Raw genomic sequence first — 26,733 nt, 5'->3', positions numbered from 1 at the left:
ACCCCGGCGGAAAACACAGGAGAGGAAGGAAGCAGGCAGGGGAATCCAAAAACATTTATGATGGAAACGCTGCCCCATGTGGCTCTAGCAGTTCCTGAGCTGGAACACCAGAAAGTTTACTGACGTTGCTCGTCAGCCGTGCTGTTGACACGACTAGCAGTAAGTTTATTTTCAGCAGCTTCTATCTGCCGGTGTGTTTATTGGTGGCGCGCTTTAGCGTTTGTAAGATGTAAACGTGCTAGTGTAACAGCTGTGTGTATCACCACCACCTAGCTAGCTTACAGTGCAAATAACTACACACATCAGTGTTAAACTTATTTAACGCAGCGGTTTTCCACATTTTTAGCGCTCAATGTGAACTATTTGAATGAAAAAACATACTGAGCGAAACGGAATCATTGGTCTAAGCATACTGAAGAGTGGAACAAAAAACAGTGCTTCTTATCGATGTTAGGAAGGCCTTTGGTCAGAGTTCATGTGGATTATAGATTTCAAACAAACACTGTTAATGGAGACACTTATCAGTGGATATGTGGGTGCAGCTAAACGTAATAACACCTTTAAATTTGAGCTGTCTAACTAAAACATTACATTTTAAGTGACAAACATCCGCTAGCTACAAATGTCTTGTTTATAATTATAAAGTAGTTCACTGCGTGGTTAACGGTGGTTTATATTACTTACATTAGTTTGTCTGACGTGGCTAACTGCTAGCTGCTGATAACTCAAGCTAACGTCACAGCAGGCTGTTGATCTGTGACATCACTGTGCATGGATGTAACCACTGATGTTTCTACTCCTCCCTCTCTTACAGCAGTCTGCTATGAGTATTGCCTGGAGCTGCAGGTCCAGGCTGCCGTTGTCCTCTCTATTGTAGCTGCCAGTTCTGCACAAGCTGATGCTGGAAGTCAGTCCTGTGTGTATATATGGCGTGCCCGGTCCAGTTCTTATGCCGGGTGCTGCGCAACGTTGGATTAGTCCTTCTCTACTATGTCTTCTCTATAGGCATCACATTCTATAACAAATGGCTGATGAAGGTGAGTGAAGGAGATCAGAAAAAGATCAGATCAGATCACATTTTGGTATGTCTCCATGGTGTCTCAGGGTGTCATGCCACAAAAATAAGTTTGTGGCATGAGGTAGAAGGAGATACATATATCACCATTACATGCATATAGGGCTTAACTAGTATGTTTGCAAGACAACACTATCTGAGAAAATGCACAACAAGAAACTGAATGTTGTCAATGAGTTAGTGCCTGAGTGGTATATCAGTCTGCTTATCATAGATATGCTGGTATTGGCCAGTGCCGATCTTTACAGAGCATGATATAGGTACAGAAACGTGGTGTGGTCATGGTGTGTGTTTCACCATGTTTACATGTAACAGCTGAGCAGAAGTACTGACAGTGGAATTCAGAGTCCAGCAGTGCACCCCGGCATGCTTCCTGGATGATGAGTTCCTGCGCAAAAGCTAATGTCCCTTTTCATCAGACAATATTGACTTGAAATCTTAATGACAAAAAGTATTGACTTAAACTCTGCAACTTTGCATACACATTTAAAGAGGTGTAGGGTTGGGCAATATTGGCAAAAAAAAATAATCACGATTAATTGTGACATTTAGCCGATAATGATTAATTTGACAATTAATTGATGACAATTGCACTTACAGGTTTTTTAATCTAAATCGCCACATTGTTCTAAAATGATACTGACAAATCATCAGTCAAGTTAATTACTTCATTCTAACAGGTTAAGCTGGTAAGTAGTGATGAGGCACCAACCAGCCATGTTTGAAATATTTACTGATAACAGCACAAACTGCTTCAAAATAATAATGAAGCAAACATTTAAAGTAGCTTTGTCCTTCAAATGTTCTTATCTTAATGTCACAGAGCAGTGCATGTCAACATTAAAATTAAACACGACAAATACGTTCAGAAAAGTCACATCAGTGATTATTAAAGTTAAAAAAAATGTGTCTGTGCAAATGAACCTGTTACATTCTTCCAGCGCTTAGTTTGGTTGTAAGGAACACAATGACTAAACGTACCATGGATTCTCAGCTGAGTGGAATTCTTTCCTGTTGTAATGTTTTCCTATCTTGCTGTGGAGTCCATAAATAAAGATCAGGAGGCAGCAAAGAATGAACTCCAACTGGAGGTCGGAGTTCATTCTTTTAACTGGAAAAGGACATTTCCTGAAGAAAATGCAAGTTTGATTGCTGCAGCTGAAGCATTGCTTTGAATGCTGATGTGAAGGATTGCTCTGAATTGCTGGAGAATCAGAGCAATTCAACAATAACAACAACCAACGCTCCACGCTTCACACCTAATGCATGTCGCGTATGCATGCGCAGCACTATATACTACAGCAGTAGCCGGCGTAGTGGCCTCGTCGCGCTTTCTTCTCACTCCGGCTTATGGTGACAGACGTTGAACCTCTGTTAGGAACATGCTGCTCCGCATCATTTAACTGAATACCACTGCCTTCCGCCATTATTATTGTGGGCTCACATGTGCGTGCTTGCGGGTGATGGTGAGAGTACGTCGCACACAAAAATGCGTCATCATGACGAGGCACTAATCGCCGTAATCGTTAAGTGGCAAATATTGATCGGTGACAGTTTTTCTGATGATTAACTGCACACGATACGATTTTGCACAAGTCTAAAGAGGTGGGACCTTATGTGCATGGAACAAGAGCTGTACACTCATCTCCTCCTTCCCCAGACCACAATCACCCTCATGTTCTCATGAAACCATCCACAATGACCCTTTCTGTTTCTCCCTCTCTCTCTCTCTCAGGGATTTCATTACCCCCTCTTCATGACATTAGTTCACCTCGTCATCATCTTCTGTCTGTCAGCTCTGACACGACGGGCCTTACAGTGCCGGACAGGAAAGCCACGCGTTGTTCTGAGCTGGACAGATTACCTCCGTAAAGTGGCTCCTACAGGTGAGATTTTAATCAGAAACAGAATCAGGACTACTTTATTAATCCCAGGGGGGAATTGCTTAAATTATTATGAAATCAATTATTATGTTAGTGTTGCTTTCAAAGTTGACCTGTTAACAATTAGAAGAGGGACTTACAGTCAGCTCATACCATGATTTATAAAGCATTCATGGAAGACTCCATATTGATTAAAAAAAATCACATCAGACATGAGGGAGAGGTTAGACTAACGGTTAACCTCAGTTATCTATTAAAACAAGCAGACAGCTCTTATATGAAAGTAAATTTGCTTGTATTATTCCTTGTTTGGTAATTGTTATTAAAATAAATAGGTGTTGCCTCCACAAATCCTAAATTCTTTCTGTCTGACCCACAGCCTTTGCAACAGCACTCGATATTGGACTTTCCAACTGGAGCTTCCTCTTCATCACCATTAGCTTGTAAGGCATTTTTACTAGTTTTACTACTTTTACTTTACATAATGAACAGTGCAGCTTTCTGCTGTCAACATGGTTCTTATCCTGTGGCTCTTATGTTGTTGAATTCAAGGTACACGATGACCAAGTCCTCTGCAGTGCTCTTCATCCTCTTTTTCTCCCTGATTTTTAAGCTGGAGGAGCCGGTGAGTTCACCTCTGCTTCAGACATTTGTGTGCCGAGCAAACAAAGCCCAGTTTAAAAGGATTATTCTGGGCTTTTCAACCCACAAAGCAAATTTTTTTGCATATGTGTTTTTTCGCTAATATTGTCTCATTGATGTTTACTGCTACCAATACATGCACGTTTTTGCAATCAGATGGATTAGTGTTGACAGAATCTGATCTCCCTGCCCTCACACACACGCCCTGTTTTTATGAGGGTGTCACTTTGCATGTGTTTTAGTCAGAGACAGCTTATCTGGACTTGATGTGTGTCCTCATTTGTCTCCTTGTTTCTGTGGTTTAAACCTCTTCTCATGCAGAATCCATTCCTCATCCTGGTGGTCCTGCTGATCTCAGGTGGCCTTTTTATGTTTACATTCAAGTCCACTCAGTTCAACTTGGAGGGCTTCATCATGGTGCTGTTGGCAGCATTCATAGGGGGAATCCGCTGGACCCTCACTCAGGTTCTAATGCAGAAAGCAGAGCTAGGTAGGTTGAAAAGGATCAATAAGCGTCAGTATGTGGAGCAGTCATGTAATAGTTGCAATAGCTAGCATAAACACTTAAACAGACCTCCTTACACCAAGCAACTCATAATGAGGGGGACGAGAAGTGAAAGTTTGAGTAAACACATTCATTTACATTTCATACACATTTTTTTAATCTTGTCATGGGTTAGATGAAAATGGCAGCCGTCACATTTTTCACCTTTTTTATGTTGCACTTTCTTCCAGGTCTTCAGAATCCCATAGACACCGTGTACCACTTACAGCCTCTCATGTTTCTTTGTCTCTTTCCCCTCTTCTTATTTAATGAAGGTGAGTGCAGTCTGTGTGTAACTTTCAGGAAACTAATCAACTGTATGTGTTTAATATCAGAATCAGTATTTCTTTATTTACCCCTGAGGGGATGAGGGGATGTTTAATTTGTTCTGTAAATGTTGCCATAGTTACAGCTCTTGTCTCTCTGTATCTCCGCCCTCTCCTCCTGCAGGACTGAGCCTCAGTACTTCAGAGAAGTTGTTCCGGGAGGTGGAGCTCCCCCCTCTCCTCTACTCACTCTTCACACTGAGTATCGGCGGCACGCTGGCCTTCGGTTTGGGCTTCTCAGAGTTCTTGCTAGTCTCCCGAACCTCCAGCCTCACTTTATCCATAGCAGGGATTTTTAAGGTAGCTCCTTTACACCGAGCCAATCGGGTAACAAAGCATGACGCACAGCTGAGTTTATTTTATACCTACGTTTACAGTGTGTGTCAAAACCAATGCAGGCTCATATTTAAATTTCACGTGCAAAACGTTGAACTTTGTGGTAGCTGCAGTCTAATTGGACACGCTTCGAAAGGTCGGGCCACAGCAGGGACCAAGATCTGAGCACATCAAAACCGTCTCCAGTTTTTATCTGTTATCTGCGGTTTAATAAGGTGTTCAGAACTCTCTCACAAACACTTCATCTCATCCTTCGCCCTGTGTTCCTGCAGGAGGTGTGCACGCTGCTTTTGGCCACGTCTCTGATGGGAGACAACATGAGCTTGCTTAATTGGCTGGGATTCATCGTGTGCCTGAGTGGCATTTCATTACACGTGGGGATCAAAACATATTATTCCAAAAGTAAGTGCTCATTTTTGTGTTTTTCTATTATACTGTCCAGCAAAACTATGGGAATGAGTAAAAACAAATAAAGAATCAACAAAAACAAGTATATTTAAGTCCAGATTTAAACTGCTGGATACATGATGTCTCCCATTTGCAGAAAAGTCATCATGTTTCCACATTACATTTGAGCAGTGGACAAAAAACAGACATTGCTTTTTTTGTCCTCAGTTAGAAAATAGTCAATGTTTTTGTGAGAAATTCTGCCCATCTTCCTTTCAAGCATCAGTCGGACATCGAGTGTCAGCGTGGACACAACCACCATAACATAGTCACTGGGTTGCACTAACCTTGTATCGGGTGAAGCATCCACATGCAGAGCATGGTGGAAGACTTCCGATCGTCTTAACAGTGTCAAATCTGTCTACAGATAAGGGCCCTTCTCTAAGGCAGCTCCACGGTAAGAGCCCAGAGCTGGAGTTGCCTTTACTGAAGAGCGGAGACAAAGGTGAAGACTCTGCTGCTGATGAAGACGAGGAACAAGAAATAACTCTGCACTGACATCCTCGTTCATTCCCTCGTGACTCTTCCACCTGATGGTCGGAACAGTGATGTCAAATAAGTGCTTTAAAGTTCCCTAACACTGCCACAAAAAGAGGAAATCATCCGCTCTGTTCTTCCTCAGGCCCAGCCAGGGCCTCCTCTTATCCGCTGTACGCTAACTGTGGACTTTGAACTTGACACAACAGATGATGTTTTGCCTTAGGGGAGCTTCAAATGTAGCAAATACATGTAGGTGTCATCTCGGTATGATGTATGGAGAGAAAAGGAGAACGAGTTAGAGCTTTAAAGGGAAAGTGAACATGGTGGGTCATTTTTCTTTGCTGCCTTACCACACGGGAAAAGTCATGTTTTATTTGTTGGGAAGCTGGAGGCTGTTTTAGAAGATTTATCATGAGGAATACATGAGCTAGAATTTGAAGTGTCCCAGTAATGCAGAGTGAAAAGTGCGGTTAACTCGTTTTATTTCTTAAACATCTTAAACATGTAGTTTGAGTCGCATGAGAAAGACACTTTAAGTTTTTGTGTGTAAACAGACCTTTTATTGATTAATTAACTTTGAATTAATCAAATGTTTTGATCTAAAATTAGGAAACATAAAAAATACCACCACCACTTCTAAAATCTTTAAAGGAGCAGTTTGTAAAAATGAGCCTAAATCATCAGCAGGGGGTGTCTACGATGCCTGTTTGATGGGACATCCTCTGAACGTTGGCGTGCTAACCAGCTAGTTTTACCCATAAGGAGCAGGCATCTTAAATCAACATAATGCATAGTCTGTCTTCAGGCTAGTAAAAGAGAGAGGAAGTGGGAGCGCTGTGTGCTAATACATTGGAGGAACTGGTGTTTGTGCCTAGTACAGAAATCATCCCACAACCTACATACATGATCACAGCTTCTTACTGTGGGTACAGGGCTATTATTATTCCTCTGTGTCACATCATGGTGACAGTCAGGAGAGGAGGATGTGAGCAAACAAAACATAGCAAGTCCGTTCTTTATCCATCCAACGTTCCATTTTGTGCTAGTTTGTAGTTTCTTCTCATCGCTGGGAGAGTTGTGGACTGACTCCACAGCTCATATATCTGCAGTGATGATATGAAACTACACATTTCTATGCACTTTATTTGTCTCATTACTCTCCTTTAACTGGGCTTTAAAGGCCTTGGTCACTAGACACCAATAAGTGTCATCATTATAAATGTAGTATTTAACTGAAAGGTTGAATAAACCTTGATGTTTATACTGTTTTTCTACAAATTGCTCCTTTTAGGTTGATTTTAAAATGACTTTAAAACTACCACAACACCTGATTCCTGTTTGATTTCCTTATTGACATCAACAGGCAATTGTTAGACCACAACAGTTTTTCATATAGTCCTCAGGTTTGGTGGCATAAAGTCCCAGTGATCATGATTTTGTAGCCTTCATGGACATGTAGCAGTAAAGTTTTAATGTAGATGGAAACAGCCAACAAACATCCTTAAGTTAGATATATCAAGTTGAATGTTTGTAGAGCTTTCATTTAATGGTCTCAGTAATATATATTTATTCATGCTTGTGAAAAGATGTGAAATTGCCTTAAAGTGCCTTATTAACAGCGGCCCTGAAGGCCACTGTGGAGCGCTAAGAGAAGTTAGACGAGTTCAGCTTTTGAAAGGTTTCTGTAAAATGCACTCGTTGAATCGTTACAATACATAGGGAAATAAAATGGGAAAGAATGAAACAGAATGTCTCATTTGTTATTTCAAAATTGTAGTTTTGGGCAATTACCATAGATATACAGATTTTTTTTTCTAATTGGGCCTACATGCCTACTTCAAGTTGCTCCAGGTGAAGTGCAAATTGGCTTATCCCATGCTAAATGACCCAGGGGTGCTGCTGCTAGGGTAAGAAGAATTGGTGCTCACAGAGTTAATATTCCAGGCTTTTATTTTGAAAGAACCCCCCTTTTATATCTACATCTTTACTCCATTGGTGGTTAGGCACACTTAATAACTCCTGCGCAGTGTGTGTCTGCACCTGGGTGACCTCCCTGCTGGAGCTACAGATGAAGGTGGGCTGTTTGGAAATGATTTACGCACCAAGGCAGTTATTCTGAGAGGAATCGGGGCCCTCTCCATTGGAGGCCCACGTTTTAAGAATCACACGCGCACGTTGTGTCCTATATTGTCCCGTGTATTGTAATGAAGTACACTGCCCTGGCCTCGCTTGCACTTTGTGGGGCTTTTTAGTAACATTCTTGTAGGAGTACCACGCCCATTGCCGGAGCGGCGGGAGGGCCGTGCTTCTCAGATTTCACCCTCAAGACTTCAGACCGTCCTGATCTGGGGAGCTGGCTTCACACTTTAGCAGAACCTGGCGCGTGTAGACATCCTGCCTTTGGAATGCTGTGAAGGAATAACCTGGACTCACCGAACCGTCAGGTAAGACCTCACCTGGCTCTGCTCGTCCTGCTTGGTTACGCACCGCCTTTTGTGTGTTTTTCCTGTTTATGCCTTCACTAAACACAACCTGAAGCCCGTTTGTTTTGAAGTGGCTGTGAAGATGAGCTCACCTGGAGAATAGACAACTGTGAGCACACAGCGCATTATTAAAAAAATCATCAGCAAACTTAATCAAAATATACTGTTTGTGCGCAAAGATGGTGCGTAATTTACTTGCGTGCGTCTTTAAGAATAAAATCAACTTATTTCATTATTTAAGTTGTAAAGTATCAGTGTATTATATGTAGTTACACAAAGTAAAGTGTATTGTATTTGTAATCTGTTGCGTTTTTAGGCACCTTCATCAACATTAAACTGCCTTTAACAGGTTAACAAGGTACCATGGTTGATTTTTTAACAAAATAAAAGCTAAAACAAAACATTTTAACTTACATATTGCATTTTTATTTTATAATAATACATCAAAACCTGCCAACCTGAGGAGAACAAGTGATTGTCATGACATTGAGCTCCAAATACAATTTTTTCTCATCCTTTTATCACCTGACCACCTGGGTACTAAATAGGTCACCTGGAGTTCAGGCTGTTTTGTAGTGGTGTGACTTTCTTTCCCTAGAGGCAGTAAAAGCATCAGTAAATGAATAATGACCATTCTGATGGAAGGGCAGTGTTGTCTAGTGTTGTGATCTACAGGTGCAGTGTGCTGCTTTCAGTCATCCTTTGCACATATTAATGGAATGGTCCCTGTATTTGTAAAGGAGCTCAGATAAAGGCAAAGCTTCGGGTCCATCCACAGACATTTCAAAACAACATCCTCATGCTCTCCTCTCTGTCTGACAGCCGGGGAGGTATGCATGACACACGCAGAGGCCTCAGACATGGCAACATCCAGGCAAGCAGGCACATGAGAAACACCAGAAAAAATACAAAAGCAGAGAAACATAGTCCCGTCTCACATGATGGCTGTGGGCTGAGAAGACTGGGAGTTCTCCTTCAAGCAGAAGTATTAGCCATGGAGCTAAGTCAGTTATCATTTAGTTTGTCCCTCTTTGTATCATTTAGAACTTAAATGGTTCTGGTTGATTGTTCTAGGTCTTGTGAACTCCAGTTGAACAACCACGTTGCTTTTGTTCCGCACGCTCACACGTCAAATTCAAGTGATATGTACTCAAAATGATCTTTATACCTGATATAATTCCAAGGGGAAAAAAGCATGATTCAAAGGCTTTTAAGTGCATTTTGTTTAAATGCTGTCTCTCACAGACAGAGGCGTGTTCGCTTTATGGCCTCTTAAACCACTGCATGTGTGTCATTAGCTGTGTGAAGTTTGAGGGTCTGTAATGTAGACGGACACGGACACATCTGTAGTCTGTAGTCAGCTGTGAGGGAGTTCCCACGGGAAAAACATACATTTGTTATACTGCCTGTGTGTCTGTATGCCACCTGCTCTCATGGCATGAAGTGAATACCTGTGCAGAAATCAATCGAAATATTCATAAATAAATAAATAAATAAATATTCACTTTGCTACCCTGTAAAACAAAGAACTTTTGCTGAGCTACATGTGTGCTGCTCTCCAGTGATGGTTGTTATATTTGACTCATTTTCAGGCTCCACTCATGTCTTCATCCACATCATCCTTCTGGCTGATGCTGTGTTTCCTGCTCAGTGTCGTTCTGCTGCTGCCCTCAGGGGTCCACGGTCAAGGTACAATACACTGACATACTGTGATCTATGATAATACCACATACTCCTGCATCAATGACTCCACAGAATTGTCTTATATTTCGCAGAGATTTACTTTAACAAACCCTAACCAACATGTTTTCGCCTTTTTAAGATTTTTTTGTCTCCATAAGGCTGACAGGTCCCTATAATGTGTAGACTTAGGTCCCTAAAACATGATTAATACTTGTACCACCCCTTAAAATAAACTGGTATCTGAAAGAAGTTAGTTTTGCAAAATTTTAAATGAACTTACATATACACACAGTACAAATGTGAAAGGTTTTACAGCAGTTCATCTGGTTGCAGTAAAATCAGTCATTTTGACCTGCCTTTGAGTGCTTTCTAATTTCTATATTTGTTTCGTAGTTCCTTTTACCGCATACCATAAAAAAACAGTTACACTCAAAGGGCTCATTATATCGCCACAGAACTAAAAAACGATGGCCGCCACCAGCTGCTCACAGCCCACAAATTGTGGAGTACAATACAGATACTGTATTTGTCTGCATAGCTGCCTGCCTGACTGTAAAAGTTGTTGTTGTTAGCGTGGCTGTTAGACCTTGACCCTATCTCTCTAAACCCTCTTTAAATCTCCATCTGATCTGCTGCCAGGATGTAGACCCTCCAGAGGAACCCATGGTCCAAACACACACACACACACACCCAGGCATTCACACACATGCACACATACATGCTTGTCGGAGAAGGATCCGTTGAATGCTGAGGGTCATACGTCCGCAGAAGTGAGGAATACAGAGTTCTATGATTTATGCTGTTCATGTCTTCCTCGCATCCGTTCACCCCCCCCCCCCTCATCTTCCTCTCCATCTATTACCCTACTGCATGGCACATACTAAGACCCTGTCACACTGTAACACTGTGAGGGTCCTCTGACGTGACCTTTGACCCTCCAGTCCCCAACCAGCGTCCTGTTCCTGTTTCTCTACCAGACGGGAGGACAGGGCATGCTTTGATGGATGAGGGGGCAGCTGGAGAGATGGACAGACAGAGGGCGAGTGGAGAGCTAACATGAAAGACGCTGCTTGTTGGGAAAACCCTGCTGGAAATTATGTAGATGAAGTCGGAACAAGAGAGAGATTAGAGGGAAGAGAAGGACTGCCTCGGAGAACAGGAGGAAGGAAGAAAGCTTGTGTTTTAAAAATCCTGCAACATGTCATGTTCTACTTTTAATTGACCCACGTCTTTGAGTAGAAAGGAAACTCATTCCCTTCTTTTTGTCTCTGTGAAGGTCGTCTTAAGCTGACTGTCCTCTCTGAAGACAGACTGCAGATGAAATGGAAGGAGGCCGAAGGACCCGTTCAGGGCTACAAAGTCAGAGTGAGACCAATCTCAGGTGAGACTTTGAAGTGATAAAACCAATCATGGAACTCATTCACGGTGCTGTTTTTCTCTTCTCTTATTTTTAATCTTTGTGTTCCAATCTTTGCATGTGTTATCCTTTGTTAGCCTCCAAATTTAAGCAGAAGGGTCCTGCAGTGCTTACTTTAGCCAATCAGCGTTTCACTCCTAAGCATTGACTCCCAGAGTTTAAGTGCTTTTTACTCACCCACAGTGGGCATAAAAGAGCTCCTAGGAAAGTTTCTGTGATGGAAACATGTGATTGTGCTCTGGCACAGATGGAACATACACTACCGTTCAAAAGTTGGGGTCACCAGGCCAGTTCAGCTTCTCTGATCAGCATAACAGTTCAGCTGTGCTAACATAATGTCACAGGAGTTTTCTAATCATCAATTAGCCTTTTTAACACCATTAGCTAACACAATGTACCATTAGAACACAGGAGGGATGGTTGCTGGGAAAGGGCCTCTGTACACCTTTGTATATATTCCATTAATCAGCCTTTTATAACTAGAATAATCATTTACCACATTAACAATGTGTAGACTGTAAGTCTGATTACTGGTTACAAATTACTTGTTACTGATTACAAAAAAAACACTTTTTTTAAAAAAAAAAAAAGACATTTCTAAGTGACCCCAAACTTTTGAACAGTAGTGTGGCTAATGATCATTTGGGTGAGGTAGTGTAAAAACCAAGCGGCAACCTTCGGGGCTCAAAGTGGAAGCCCATGCGGAAGTGTCAAAACTTGTAATTCACGCTGCAACAGCTGGGGGCTGGCTCCAGAAGCGAGTAATTTCCCATAGACTCCCATGTTAAAATGGCCGATTTCACAGCAGAAAAGAACATGTTTACAGCCTGGTACGAAAAATCGCTGTGGTCTCAGATGATAGGTTCTCTTCTAGTGTCAATTGTAGGGGGGGTGAATTTTTTTACAACTCACTCGTTTCAATTGTATTCGGACTTAAAATTACGCCTAATTATGGGCGTTGCCGCTTGAGTGACAGACGTAGTTGACGTATCACAGCGTGAGTTTCCTGCTTCCACGATCGCCCGCCCCCCTAAACCCCGCTCGTGCTCCCCCTCTTTGTCCATATTCGGAGTTTTAGTTGACGTGACGCTGCCAACATGGCGGCGGTCATCACGTCCCGGAACCTCCCACTGAGACTCAAAACGGCTCTTCAGAAACAAACGGGTGACGTCACGGAAGCTCTGTCCATAGTTTTTACTGTCAATGGTAAAAACCAAGGACAAGGCCAGATATAGTGCACACACAGGAAGCCAGACGGATGGTGAAGTTAACCCCGTGTCTGAAATGTTACCCAGAGGATAGGTTTGCGCCCCCCCCCTGTCCATCCTTACAAATAAACACCACATATGGTTACATTTACTCTAAATGGCCTGAACGATGTAACAGGATGTTTAGCTGATATCATCTAGCCACATTGACATGCCTCACGACTGTCATTCGTCTGGTGAAGAAAAGCAAAACTAATCAGTATGATGTAGTGACACACACACACACACAAAGAAAGTACTACAACCTGATTCAAAGTGAATTTATTCTGAAGCTTGGAACATTGTTTCTCCTGTTTGATGGACATAATATATATTGATTGTTCAGGACATGTTTAGGGTTGGATGTTATGTTATTGACAGGTCTTGACCTGTTTATGTGCTGATTCATAATGTTTCTCAAGCCTTTGGCCTTGAATCTTTGCGCAGGAGAATTTCTACTTGGCGGAAGAGTTTTGACTTTAGGGTGGGGGACAGATGTTTCCATGTGGTGTCACAATACTGTAGAACTCCCAGTGTCACAGACATTCAAAAAAAACAACAACAACAACAGGATCTCTCCATGAAAGCTTGTTGTGTACTATTATTACTTAAAAAAACAATGACAGGTTTTATAGGAGTGAGGCAGAAAGCCAAACACAATCTCTTTTTTCCACACTGAGGTGGTGCGACTCAGGACTCCATGATACTCTATAAAGATACGTGCACGCTTCCTCTCTAATATACCAGGAGTACTCTAAAGTGTTCAGTTATTGCTACTTCACTTAACAGGTGACCTTTTTAAAAGAAACTGATTTTCAGATGAATAGCCCTAATAGCAGCAGTAGCCAATCATAACAGCAAATGCCTGCTCTTTTAGGTTAATAAGAGAATTACTGTGCAGTATCCACCGTGAACTAATAAATCCAACTATTGCATTTAGTACATCAAACTTCTAAATAATCAATAATTCATTGTACTGATATCAAACAAGTGCAGTTTGAGTCCTTGCTCCTTAATGATTCATAAATTAAACTATGGATGGATAAGTTGAAGTGTTTCATTGAAACCTGCATGAATGTGAGTGTTGTTTAAAAGCAGCTGAATGTTTATTTTTCAGCTGTCTGGATGTCTTTAGCTTCTAACAGCTCTGTTGTTTCTGAAGACTCAGCGCTCTTTTTGGATTAAATGGGTTATATGAGATATGTTGAGTGAAGCGTCTGGGATTGTTTGATTTCAGATTCATGCATGAGCCGGAGCTGCACTGGAAAAGGAAGAAAGAAAAAGAGCTTTAGGATTTAATACCATTCAAAAGATAGGAATAAACATGGGCTGGGACAGTGCATGCTTTGTTTAGATGAAAACCTAAAATATCCAGCAAATGCATAGAAGTATATCTACAAATGGAAACCAAAAGCAGTGTGATGAGTCTTATTCTAGCGTTTGTCCAAACCGTGGTTTCCTTGTAACTGAATATAAATATGTGTGAAAGCATCTTTCATGTAGCTGTCATGAATGTGTCAGCTTCATACTTCTAAGGTGATGATTTGGATAAAAATGCTGCCCCTTCTCCTCCCTCTTTTCCTTTACATCTGTTATTCTTCCTGTCCCTCTGACTCCTTATCTCCCATTTCACACTGTGTGGCTAAGTCCAGGCAGGTCTGAAAGAGAGACGGGCTGGGGAGGCTTAACAGAAGAATTCAGTCCAACACCAGACTTGCCTCACAGCATATAGGGTCTTAACGGGGGTGGCAGTAAGAGCATGAAACAGTGGCGTGGGAAGGATTCTGGGACATGCATTAAGAAGAATTGCAGAGGGTTACCTCTCTAATAGAGGAACAGAGGAGGAGGTGGTGTATGGGGACTCACAGAGTCAATCGACAACTTCACCTGCAGTGATAAACCAGCACAGCATTCCACAAAGTCTCTCGCTAAGATGCGACGCTCTCTAAACTCTGCCGATGTAGCAGTTCTGTTTATTTTCCAGGGGATTAGTCACTAGTCCATCAGGTTGTGAGGATACAGGTTAGTTAGCACCACAGACTGTAAAAAGTATGGGCATACCTGTAACGTCATTCATAGGTTTCTGAGGAGCCATTTTAAATCCCTGTTGCAGCTATCGCCATGTTGGCAATGTCTGAATCTACCTAAACTCCAGGTTAATCCGAATACGGGCAAGAAATAAATGTGGAGCGCAGGTTAAGCTGAGGTGGACGGAAATCTCGAAAGCAATCATAATAAAATAGGACAGAGAAAAAAACTGTTTTTCTACCACAAAGTAAATATGTTTATTATATTATTTCTTTTTCTATTTCTACATAATGGTCGGAAAACCAGGGAAACTACAGCTGTAGGTTTTGAAATTTTACACATGCTTCATTTCTTGGCTCCTGAGTTCGGCCCCCCGCTAACTTCAATACATCAGATATCTCTGCAAAGCACTGCCTTGCTGTCTGTACTGTTTGTTTGTATTATTACATTGCACAATTCACAATGACTTTCATTTTAGTCTTAACTTCTGTACAAATCTGACATTTCTTGATTGATAATCTTTGTTTCTTTCAGAGGTGCCACAGCCGGAGCTGATGCTGACCACCACGCGGGGTCGTGCAACAGTGGCAGGACTGGACTCCAGTCAGGAGTATACCCTCCAAGTGCTTGTCCTCAATGGGACGACAGAGAAACTTCTGGCAAAGAGACGATTCACCAGTAAGACACATACACAGGGCAGAATATATATGTTGACTGTCAATGGAGGAGATATAGGATGCATAAACCGGTGCATGATCACAGAGAGTGTTAGCTCCGAACAGTGTTAGCTTCTTTGACCCTGTCTAGAGAGGGAACATGCTATGATGTTGTGATTTATAACACTGACGGGGGGTTAAAACGAAATATTATCAACCATGCTGGCTGTGTGAGATAACACCGGAGGAACAGAAACATTGCATTTTTGACATTCTTACACACTAGGAGCCCTCCTCCAAGGCCCGGCTCATCACACAGTGGGAAGGTACACCACCACAGCTGGATTACAGGCTGAGGGTGGGCTGTGTTTGGACTGTATACTTACACGAGTTGTAAATCTTCCCTTTAACACTTGTTCGTCTGTTGCCCACTAAAGTTAACCTCACAAGCAGAATTACACAGAATCTACCCACAGTGTGTGTCTGTGTTTGAAGAAGAGCAGCTTCCAGAGAGGAAACAGTTGTAATTTTCGTAAGGTTTGCAGGATTTACCTTGGCTTGGAAACTTTGTGCCCCGTAAGATTGTTGTCTCATCACTGGCCAGTTCAGATCCTTTTAACTTTCAACGTTTTATTAGGAGAAGGTGATTGATTGATTCTCCTGGGGCTCTATTGAGATTGTATAATCCGTGGATGTGTGTGGTGGCTTGCATACTGTGTGAGCGATAGTAGGTTACTGTGTCGAGGCGTGCCTGCCCGGACAGGCCAGAAAAGCACATCGACTTGGAAAATCGTAGCACCGGCTGTCATGCTGGAATGATGGCAGTCTGGGAATTCCTTCCTGATGTGTCTTACCTATTTGCTTTAACCCCCTCAGGCTCCCGTGCGTACTCTTAGCAGTGATAGGAGGTTACAATGTTGATTCTTACTTCCTTGGAAATTTCACCCTCAATTTGCTGCTGTTGACCTTGTCTCCTTACTCCAGGCGAGGATTTGCTAAAAGGACCCAGTGAACCTAAGCCCAAGAAACAACAGGCTCTATTCAATAAAGTCACTGTTATTATCATTTTTTCCCACTCTTTCTCTTCCAGTGCAGGGTCTGCGGGATGAGGAGGTGATCCGCAGCGGCAGCCGGGAGCAGAAGAAGAAGGTGCTGCCAGGCGGGTCGGGCTCAGGAGACCTAGATGATGCAACAGAGGCACTGATGGGTCTGCCAACTGTTCTGTACCCAGATAGCACAACGACCACCGCTGCTGCCACGGCCTCTGCTACAGGTGCTACAACTAACTAAAATAACCAACCCTGTCATTTAGAATATCTCCAGGACTTAAATATGAACGCCAATGTTATGGTCAAAGGGGAAGAGATAAGCTGAAAAGTATATACATTTTTGCCAGGCTGTCGTTAAGTCTGAGGGTTCTATTAATCAATATATAAAGTCACATGAAAACATGCTACTGTCAGCAGATTCTCTCCTCTAACTAAAAACATCATCATATTTAACTGTCAGACAGATGGAGTCACATATTTTCTAGAGTATTCTGGTATATAGAGTATTATATGACTGCAGGTCCTGTGGCTGTAAGACAAGCCCAAACCATCAGCCCTCCACCACCGTGCTTGACAGTGTGTATGTAATTCTCCTGGTAACCCTTCAAACAAACTGGTTCAGTCTTCTTCTAGTTGTGCTGTTACATTAACACTGAGCATGCTCAGTGAGGTCTGTAGGCTCTGACATGTAGCTCTTGGGTTTTTTTTTGTATTTCTCTGATCTTGGGCTGAATTTGCTGAGATGTCCACTCCTGTGAAGATTGACAGCTGTCTTGAACGTTTCCACTTGTGAATAATCTTCCTCACTGTAGAACACTGAACTCCAAATAGCTTGAAATGGTTTTATAAGTCTTTCAGGTTCATGTGCAGCAGCAGCTGCTTCTCTTACACCATTGTTTATGTCTTTCTCTCTTGTCATTGTGTTAACACACGACTGAATGTTCCAAAGCAGCAAACTGTCAAAACGTCTGTTTTTATAGAGATCTGTACACCTGCTGATTATGTGTAACACTGTGTGACACACGTGCACAGTGTACTATATTTTTTAAAGATACAATCTGTCTATGTAAGGATCCATATCACCAGGAAGGTTTTCTCTCCCCTTTTAAACTTTGATCTAATATCCGTAGAATATTTCCTCTAAGCTTAAAGTTACCCTCTAAACAACCTTTGCTCATCTTACTGCAGAGCCCCCACCAACAGAAACCCCCTCTCAGCTACCCGATGAAGCCCCAGAGAAGACCGCTAAGGAAAAAAAGAAGAGGAAGAAAGAAAAAGAGCGGGATCGTTTTAAGCTGGAGAACAAGGAGGAGCAGGGGACCACACAGGGTAAAGCAGCCGAGGAGAAACCCAGGAAGACGCCCTTCTCCACCCAACCGGTTACAGGTACAATCTGCTCACTAAGCCGGAAATATCTGAAATAAACTCTGCTCTTAATGACACTAAATGAACCAAAACACAATAGTGATGATACCATCAGCTCCCTTTAAGCTTGAAGAACACCTTGTGAATTAAGGATGCTTGCGAGCAGTAAGTGATGGTTTGAAGTGTGATGACGGTGTTTACACAAGGGAGGGACAGGTAGAGAATAATGACAGGCCATCCTGCTCGGCTGCAGGGCACATGTGTCCTCTCTCTCTCTCTCTCGCTCTCTGTCTGTCTTCTTCATAATCCCAGAGAGCACACAGGCATGGAAACGTACTCGTCTTCATGCGTGCACCGTGTCGACACTTGTACCCACACATACCTACTTTTGACTGCCTAAACGCACAGAGCCATCTGTTTCCTTAGTTAAAACCCTGCATTTACCCACGATAGGAAAGTACAATATGAGGAACAGCTTTACGCTGTTTGAACTCCAGTCAGTTTTTCACTTCTTGTCTTCTGTTTGTTTAGGAATGTCTCCAAGGAAGCCGTTTGTGTGCAACAGTGAAGCAGCAGCAGACATAATGCTGCTGGTGGACGGCTCCTGGAGCATTGGACGCACCAACTTCAGACGGGTCAGAGACTTCTTGGAGGGCCTGGTGACACCCTTTAACATTGGACCAAATCACATTCAGATTGGTAAGAAGTAGAGGGGTTAAACTAACTCTCCTATGTGCTGTGAGCTGTGTAGACGGAGCTTCTGACCCTTTCATATCATCATTCACACTGCACATTAAATGTGCATTTACTCCTGGTTGATGGAGTAGAGGTTGACCTCAATGCAGCCTATAGGAAGCTTAATGTAGAGATGGTATATAATGCTAGTGTAGTGTAGACCACTGATCAGACACTATATAAGGTTTTCCTGATGCATTGTGGCAAACATTCCACCATAGTTCACTATATGGGGTTTGATAGTCATCACTACACCCACTCATACAAACTATGTGGTAGACTATATAGGGAGTAAGGGGTGATGTCAGACACAGCAATAAACTCTTGAACATATAGTCCCTGTATAGGAGGCTATTTTAAATAGCGATACTCACATGTCTCATCACAATGATGTTCCTTAGCTTGTGAGGGAGTTGGATTCTCTCAAAAGAAAGGAAAGGACCCAACTAGATTAAACCAGGAACCTTCTTGTTGTGAGGAAACAGTGCTAAATAATGTACCACTGTGCATTGTTTAGCAACATAATTATAATCTCATTTCATTATTCATGTTCCTTTATTCATGACCCAATGCCCCAAAGGCTGTTGGGGGCCTAAGGCCCTAACAAAATACAGGGGCCCCTCCAACTCATGTTTATCACCATAATGTGATAAATGACACCAACAAATTGTGTGTTAATTTTCTTTAGAATTCATTACCATTAGACATGGACAACAGTTACAACAGTGCAAGTGATTGGAGTCAAATGAGGCCTCCAGGGGTCCCTGTCTGACAGCAGCTGTGTTCAGGACACAGCAGTACTTCTCAGCAGTCATTAATCACATCTCCTTGTCACATTTTTCTCTCAGGGCTGACTCAGTACAGTGGAGATCCTCGTACAGAGTGGCAGCTCAGCAACTTCACCACTAAAGACCAGCTGCTGGAGGCAGTGAGGAACTTCAGATATAAGGGAGGGAACACATTTACAGGTAAACTCGGTGCTGTGCTCATTTACTGCTCACACTCCCATCAGAGTGTAACCGTGTTTGATCACCCAGGCCAGGCGCTGCTCCACGTTATGGAACAGAACATGAAACCAGAGGCTGGTGCGAGGTCGGACACGCCATTTTTCCTGGTCTTATTGACTGATGGGAAATCTCAGGACGACGCTATCGCTGCGGCGAATCGACTAAAGAGTGCAGGCGTGGAAATCATCGCTGTAGGTGAGACTAAAGTGGGGAGGGGAGATCTCCGGTCAGATCCATTTACCCACCCTGTAGTGCTTCACATTGCGGTGTTCTCGGTTCAGCTCATTGCTGCTGGGAAACAGGCTGAACCAGTTTCCAACTTTGTGTTATCCAGGTGTGAAGAACGCAGATGAAGCTGAGCTGAGACAGGTGGCGTCGGAGCCGGTGGATCTGAACGTCTACAATGTCAACGACTTCCCTCTGCTCAGCAAGCTGGTGGCACGGCTGGTCCACATCTTGTGCGGGAGGATAGAGGACCGTGGCATCACAAAGCGTAACGTCCTTAGCTTTCTAGCTGTCTGTTACAAACTTGTATGCAAGCAACACAGGGGGGGGGGGGGGTCAACTTGGCCTTAAAATTGTCTGGTGCGCAGACAGTATATGCACAGACTGCTTTTTAAGGTGTTAGCACATCAATGTTCTCAGTGTACTCTTGTGCTGCTGCATCTCCAGGTATGGATCCTGGGCCCACAGCAGACCCGGCTCTCTCCTACCCCAGTCCTACTGATCTTCGGTTTTCTGACCTCAGTTACAAAGAGGTGAAGCTTCACTGGACCAATCCAGCTCAGCCGGTCCAGCAGTACAGAGTGGTTTACCACAGTGCCGAGGGTCAGAGTCCACAGGAGGTCAGACATCCAGCCATACCTCATCCTTAAAACAGACAATATTTGTACATTTTAGGGCACCTTATCACACATGCTCTTATAGATTATCACTACTGTGTTATGATATTGAAAATTTAAATGAGAAGATGAGAAGAGACTGCAATTATTTGCAGATAGTTTCAGTCATGTATTAATAAGTCTACAAAGCCTGTTTATTTCAAAGTATTTATGCTATCGTTTTGTGTTTGACTGTGATGCTTTGTCTTCAGGTGGTGTTGCCAGGCTCGGAGTCCACTGTGCAGCTGGAAGGTCTCTCCTCTCAGACGCTGTACCACGTGTCCATCTTCCCCGTGTATGAAGACAATGTCGGCCTAGCACTCAGAGGAACTGTTACCACATGTAAGATGGACTTCTTCACTACTACTTCACTAGAAGCTTAGTGTAAATATATTAGAGAGAGATTCGTTCAGGTTGAGTTGCAGACTGGAAGGAGGAGGAGGAGGAAGAGGGTTGGATGTTTATGTGTCATTTTTTTCCACCATAATTAGGTTAACATGTGGAGGCATGCTGGCAATAATTAGCTCTAGAGTTAACTCTGCTTGAGTACTTATTAAAAACGACTGTATTTGTATATGTATTCCCTCTCATCTTTCTCCCTCTCTCAGTGCCTCTGGCCATGCCAGCCAACCTGGAGGTGACCCCTTCGTCGTATAGCGCGCTGACAGTGAGCTGGGGTGCAGCAGCCGGGGCCACACAGTACATGATCCTGTTTTCAGCACTGAGCCACGGAGAGCCCGACGACGCAAAGGAGGTGAGGACTCCTCCATTGTTGTTCATATAACAAGTATATTAACATCTAATAATCAGATGTATTAACTCTACATCTACTCTGTCTCTTCAGGAGAAGTTCAGTGCAGACCAGACAGTGGTGGAGCTGTCAGGGTTACTACCAGCCACAGACTACTCCGTCACTCTTTATGCCCTCTATGATGAGGATCCCAGTGACCCCGTCACTGCTGTCGCCACCACATGTAAATCTGTCTTTACTCATTTCTCCTTTAAGCAAATCACTCTTCTCTTACAGCATATGACCCACACATACTAAGTAAGTGTCTTTTCTTTCTTTCTTTCTCTCCTCTTGTTTCACTTTCCTCCCCTGCAGTACCTCTTCCCCCTCCGGTGAGCATTCAGGTCCCCTTGGTAACCCACAGTGTGATGAGGGTGAGCTGGGTGCCAGGTGCCGTAGACATTCCTAGTCACAGAGTAACCTACAGCACCAACCACGGCAGTGACGTCAAACAGGTAGCTCCCCAAACACTGGTTTCAAATTAGAACCAAGATAAACCAAGATAAGAATGAAAAAAGAAATAGTTCCTATTAAAGTTCCCATGAAACCTCTGATTCGGACCTTTGGCACCAACTAATCAGAGCAGATGGAACCCTTTGAAGGCCCATATTAGATCCATTTACAGTTTGCACTTTACTATTGACATTAAAACATTGGTCGTATGCATCAACACCTTGTGTCACTCTGACTGAATATGTTTCCAGGTGGAGGTAACAGGGCTGAACTCAGTGCTGGTGCAGAACCTGTCTTCTCTGTCCAGATACCTGGTCTCAGTTCAGTCTCTCTACGCACACAGCCTGTCTGCAGCCATCACCAGCAACATCACCACACGTAAGACAGTGGAGCTTGTTCATTAATGGTGGACCGATCTCTTTCCTCCTTTCCTCACGTGTTTCCCCTCTCTCTCTCTGTCTCTCAGTGAAGGTGCCCTCTCCCTCAGACCTCAGGGTGTCTAACTACTCCGGCAGTGATATCACTGTGAGGTGGGAGGCTGCCGCCGATGACGTAGTCTCCTACCTCATCAAGTGGATCTCACTGAGCGGAGGAGACCTGAGACAGGTGAGGATGGATTCTTGGATATTGGGATGTGCATGTGATGGTTTATTATAAAAATGTGTCCCCGTTTCTTTTGTGTTAGCTGAGGGTGAGCGGTGAGAGTGAAGGAGCGATCCTGGAGCGGGTGGAGGACGATAAGGAATACCAGATCTCCCTGTCCGCGCTGTACGGAGATGGAGCTCAGAGTGAAGCTGTTGCCATACGCTACAGCACCTGTGAGTCACATATGTATGAATTTACCCACCAAACACTAATAAATAAAATGCAAAAGCAGATATCACATGATGTCTGTTCTGCATCAGCTTCTGTCACCAAGCAAGAGTCTGGGGACTTTTCTGTTGATACTGTCTGGGGGACAGCAGACCTCTGTGAGTCAGAGTGAATGAGGGTCTATCAAAGCAGCACTGATTGCTTCCTGTTGTTTTCACATCTACCACTGACCCCAGCGGAGTCAGTACACTCCAATGTTATTCTCCTTCGTAGTAGGAAGTCATCACTGGGTCCTGTGGTCAGGTGTGAGGATCATTTTCTGAGTACCATTATAAACGCAGTGTTGCCCAGCATAAGATAATGATCCCCTCACCTGGCTCCTATTTTCAGCCAGTCTGGCTGTGATGATGACATGATGAGCTGACAGGCTGTATTAAAATTAATAAAAGTTTGAATGATAGTTGGCACTGTGTGGAGGAGCTCCTCCTGCACTATGGGTGGAGTTTTTTTTTCCCCCAAATGTACGGTAACGTTGTTTTATTTTATTTATCTTATTTTATTTTATTTTATTCCGTCATGGTCACTTCCTTCCTTATCTTGGAGAAGAGCTTCATCTCTGTTCGTCTCATGTATTTTTCATTTTTATTTTCTTCCACTGCAAAAAAATAATTTTCCTATGTGGGACTAAAAAAGACATAAAGATCATTTACATGTGATTTTTGTATTGGTGCTTGCAGTGTCAGGTGGAGGCCCATCCAGCGTATCTGTTTCCGAGGAGACTGCGGTCAGCTTTGTGGTCAGCTGGGTCCCCCCCAACGCTCACGTCCTCCAGTATCGTGTGACATACACTGCTCTGACTGGATCAGACACCCAGGACAGCACGGTGAGTAATCCTCTCCGCTGCAGGGGCCAAATCACCTCTGCCATTGTGTTGCCAGATGGAACATTTACCTGAGAGTGGTTTGTTGTCCCGTGACCCTGCACTGCAGAACAAAGCTGGTTCAGATGATGGGTGGATGGGTGAATGGTTTGCTGTCTGCAGGTGTTGGTCCCAGGTGGTGATAAGCGGGTGGTGCTGGAATCATTACAGCCAGATACACGTTACAGCATCTTGGTCACTGCTGAGTACCGCAACAGAGAAGGAGGCAGTGCTTCAGCTCAGGGCAAAACCGGTGAGTTGAACGCAAAGTTGGACGCAGGAGGACTCCAAACCCAGCAAGAGAGGAGGGGTTTCAGAAAGAGACTTTAAGATTTTTTTTTTTATATCTAAAATATAAAATACATCACTGTGTAAACATTACAGCCATGTCAATGTGAATCTCTGCCCTTGTGTTTATCCTCCCCCCGTCTGTGTCTCCAGCCAGCCTGCGCGTGAGCAGCGTGAGTGTGGTCAGGTCAGACCACACCAGTATCTGCGTGTCATGGAGACCAGTGTCTGCCGTGGATGGATATCGTATTGTCATCCAATCTGTTAAAGGTCATTTCTTAGCACATCTTTAAGGAAATGACAAATGTGTGAACATAGGCTGTCCCAGAAATCACCATCATGTGTTCATGTATCCATTTATTTTTTGTGTCCAGACAAGCAAACGAAGCAGGAAATGGCGGATGAGTCCAGCAGCAGTCACTGTTTCACTGATCTGGAACCTGAGACTCTGTATCGCATCAGCGTGCACTCCATTCTGGGCTCAGCAGAGGGCGCTGCCGTCTCCATACTGCATCCAACAGGTGTGAGCTCAGATCATAAACACACACATTCACACACATATGTTGCAACCGCTGGGGGCAACTTACGGTTCAGTGCTGTGCCCATGGGCACATCTACAGGCATCCAGGGAAGGAGATCAAACCACCAACCTCCTGGTTACTTGACAGCTGCTCTAGCTAAGTCATCATTATCTTTGTAATACATGACTCTGCCTAACTGTAGATCAGTCCAGAGGTGGAACGTAATGCCTAACCAGACCTGTTATGGGGTCAGCTGTCACTCAAAGTGGGCACACCCTCAGAAAGTACACTAAGACAAGTGGTTCAATCAATGGGATATAAATAAGTGGGATGTAAATGTAGATAAATAAAAAACAGAATATTTTGTATAAACCATATTTCATATTTTTGTTGTTTCTTTTACAGCTACCGCAGCCAGACTTCCCATCCACCCCCGCATGTACCCAATCCACAACGAAGGTGTGTCATAAATTATCATCACCCTTGTCTTTGTCACATGATTCATTCTTGAGCATCTCACCTCAGTTAAGAAATTATTCATGAAATAATAAATAAATGGAAGAGGGAAAATAATATTTCTCAAAACAGGCCATACCACCATGTTTGACAGATGGGATAAGTCTCATCAGCCCACTAAGTATTTACCCAGCAGCCCTCTGGTTTGTCCACATGAGCTTTCAACTTCAGATGGGTGGCAGTGTCCTTCGTGGCGAGCAGTGACTTTCTCCTCGTAGCTCTGCCACGCACACCAGGGTGGTTCAGTGTTCTCCCGATGCTGGATTCATGAACATTCACATTAGCCAATGAGAGAACTCCTTAGAGGTTATCCTGGGTTCCATTGTAACCTTAGGGTTTGTTACACGACTTGAGTAAACTTTATTAAAAGACCACTCCTGGGGGAGAGTAAGAACAGACTTTAATTTCTTCTGTGGAGTCAAAACATTTAAGTGATGATTGTGTAACCTTTTCTAGCCCAATGAGCAGCAACAACTGTTTATATGAGGTGCTGAAATGACTCAGCACTGTCCTCTTGAGTTACAGTTTGTCCTGAAGTCACCATCAGAAACAGCATCGTTAAAGGTGAGACATCCGTCCTAACACGTATTAATGACCTCAGCTGCCCCAGAGTCACCAGAGTGTGTTCTCTGTTGTCAGGGTTTGACATGATGGAAGCATTCGGTCTGACTCAGAGAGCTCACTCCTCAGTGGAGGGTGTGGCGGCCGAGCCTTTTGTCTTCAACACCCTCCCCACCTACACCCTGTACAGAGATGTCCAGCTGACACAAAGCACCAAGTGAGATTTTTATGTATACAACTTCTATAATCAAAGGCAACAGAACATTAATGGAGCAAAGTGTGTTTTATGACTGACATACTTTACTATTCTTAGATCAGCTGTTGGGTGATTAGCTGTACTGTACTTTTCTTTGAATGTACAGTTAGGGAATAATGATTTGATTCCCTGCTGATTTTGTAAGTTTGCCCACTAACAAAGAAATGGTCGGTCTATAATTTCAATGGTGAAAGTCACAGAGCTGAGTGCTGTTACAGTGGGGGAAAAAAGTATTTAGTCAGCCACCAATTGTGCAAGTTCTCCTATTTAAAAAGATGAGAGAGCCCTGTAATTTTCATCACAGGTATACCTCAACTATGAGAGACAAAATGAGAAACAAAAATCCAGAAAATCACATTGTAGGATTTTTAAAGAATTTATTTGCAAATTATGGTGGAAAATAAGTATTTGGTCAATAACAAAATGTCATCTCAATACTTTGTTATATACCCTTTGTTGGCAATGACAGAGGTCAAACGTTTTCTGTAAGTCTTCACAAGGTTTTCACACACTTTTCTGGTATTTTGGCCCATTCCTCCATGCAGATCTCCTCTAGAGCAGTAATGTTTTGGGGCTGACGCTGGGTAACACGGACTTTCAACTCCCTCCAAAGATTTTCTATGGGGTTGAGATCTGGAGACTGGCTAGGCCACTCCAGGACCTTGAAATGCTTCTTACGAAGCCACTCCTTTGTTGCCCGGGCGGTGTGTTTGGGATCATTGTCATGTTGAAAGACCCAGCCACGTTTCATCTTCAATGCCCTTGCTGATGGAAGGAGGTTTTCACTCAAAATCTCACGATACATGGCCCCATTCATTCTTTCATTTACACGGATCAGTCGTCCAGGTCCCTTTGCAGAAAAACAGCCCCAAAGCATGATGTTTCCACCCCCATGCTTCACAGTAGGTATGGTGTTCTTCGGATGCAACTCAGCATTCTTTCTCCTCCAAACACAACAAGTTGAGTTTTTACCAAAAAGTTCTATTTTGGTTTCATCTGACCATATGACATTCTCCCAATCCTCTTCTGGATCATCCAAATGCTCTCTAGCAAACTTCAAACGGGCCTGGATATGTACTGGTTTAAGCAGGGGGACACGTCTGGCACTGCAGGATTTGAGTCCCTGGCGGCGCAGTGTGTTACTGATGGTAGCTTTTGTTGCTTTGGTCCCAGCTCTCCGGAGGTCATTCACTAGGTCCCCCCGTGTGGTTCTGGGATTTTTGCTCACAGTTCTGGTGATCATTTTGACCCCACGGGGTGAGATCTTGCGTGGAGCCCCAGATCGAGGGAGATTATCAGTGGTCTTGTATGTCTTCCATTTTCTAATAATTG

At 43.3% G+C, this 26,733-nt stretch overlaps 2 protein-coding genes across 6 annotated transcripts in view; both read left to right on the top strand.

Moving 5' to 3' along the window:
• Positions 1–9: 9 nt before the first annotated feature.
• Positions 10–25,884, top strand: slc35h1 (solute carrier family 35 member H1). 3 transcript variants are annotated; one of them, XR_003670961.1, is made up of 11 exons: positions 10–159; positions 815–1,037; positions 2,811–2,961; positions 3,338–3,401; positions 3,511–3,583; positions 3,922–4,090; positions 4,336–4,419; positions 4,595–4,770; positions 5,079–5,208; positions 5,621–7,128; positions 25,873–25,884. XR_003670961.1 is itself a non-coding variant. In XM_028409162.1 (10 exons), the coding sequence occupies exons 2-10, from the start codon at positions 927–929 to the stop codon at positions 5,749–5,751; spliced, it is 1,089 nt and encodes a 362-aa protein (XP_028264963.1). In that variant the 5' UTR covers positions 10–159; positions 815–926; the 3' UTR covers positions 5,752–7,477. The 3 variants fall into 3 exon arrangements, 2 of the variants coding, with proteins under 2 accessions (XP_028264963.1, XP_028264964.1); XM_028409162.1 differs by lacking the exon at positions 25,873–25,884 and having other exon boundaries at positions 5,621–7,477; XM_028409163.1 differs by lacking the exon at positions 25,873–25,884 and having other exon boundaries at positions 24–159; positions 818–1,037; positions 5,621–7,477.
• Positions 8,076–26,733, top strand: part of LOC114438080 (collagen alpha-1(XX) chain) — a 31,474-nt gene continuing 12,816 nt past the window's right edge. For 2 of the 3 annotated variants that reach the window (XM_028409161.1, XM_028409158.1), the window contains exons 1-25: positions 8,076–8,177; positions 9,809–9,905; positions 11,176–11,280; positions 15,126–15,269; positions 16,338–16,520; positions 17,485–17,682; positions 18,193–18,360; positions 19,245–19,364; positions 19,434–19,598; positions 19,738–19,896; positions 20,076–20,248; positions 20,497–20,626; positions 20,893–21,038; positions 21,129–21,258; positions 21,390–21,529; positions 21,779–21,905; positions 21,994–22,133; positions 22,213–22,345; positions 23,078–23,223; positions 23,383–23,512; positions 23,701–23,817; positions 23,922–24,068; positions 24,474–24,527; positions 25,110–25,148; positions 25,224–25,362. In XM_028409161.1, coding sequence (XP_028264962.1) covers positions 9,818–9,905; positions 11,176–11,280; positions 15,126–15,269; positions 16,338–16,520; positions 17,485–17,682; positions 18,193–18,360; positions 19,245–19,364; positions 19,434–19,598; positions 19,738–19,896; positions 20,076–20,248; positions 20,497–20,626; positions 20,893–21,038; positions 21,129–21,258; positions 21,390–21,529; positions 21,779–21,905; positions 21,994–22,133; positions 22,213–22,345; positions 23,078–23,223; positions 23,383–23,512; positions 23,701–23,817; positions 23,922–24,068; positions 24,474–24,527; positions 25,110–25,148; positions 25,224–25,362 — 3,221 coding nt within the window. In that variant the 5' untranslated portion in view covers positions 8,076–8,177; positions 9,809–9,817. Of the gene's footprint in view, positions 8,178–9,148; positions 9,221–9,808; positions 9,906–11,175; positions 11,281–15,125; positions 15,270–16,337; positions 16,521–17,484; positions 17,683–18,192; positions 18,361–19,244; positions 19,365–19,433; positions 19,599–19,737; positions 19,897–20,075; positions 20,249–20,496; positions 20,627–20,892; positions 21,039–21,128; positions 21,259–21,389; positions 21,530–21,778; positions 21,906–21,993; positions 22,134–22,212; positions 22,346–23,077; positions 23,224–23,382; positions 23,513–23,700; positions 23,818–23,921; positions 24,069–24,473; positions 24,528–25,109; positions 25,149–25,223; positions 25,363–26,733 lie in introns of those variants that run through there. The other variant, XM_028409159.1, reaches the window with a different exon arrangement.

This window comes from Parambassis ranga, chromosome 7 (genome assembly GCF_900634625.1).
Source record: "Parambassis ranga chromosome 7, fParRan2.1, whole genome shotgun sequence".
Taxonomy (NCBI): Eukaryota; Metazoa; Chordata; class Actinopteri; family Ambassidae; genus Parambassis; species Parambassis ranga.
Note: the sequence above shows the minus strand (reverse complement) of the source record. Positions and strands in the feature narration are given on the sequence as shown.

What these genes read in the sequence shown, in the direction of transcription:
- slc35h1 (XM_028409162.1), top strand. Translation starts at nt 927, where the DNA reads ATGGCGTGCCCGGTCCAGTTCTTATGCCGGGTGCTGCGCAACGTTGGA. An exon ending in ATAACAAATGGCTGATGAAG is followed by an intron (nt 1,038 to 2,810) that starts GTGAGTGAAGGA and finishes TCTCTCTCTCAG; the next exon opens with GGATTTCATTACCCCCTCTT. An exon ending in AATGCAGAAAGCAGAGCTAG is followed by an intron (nt 4,091 to 4,335) that starts GTAGGTTGAAAA and finishes ACTTTCTTCCAG; the next exon opens with GTCTTCAGAATCCCATAGAC.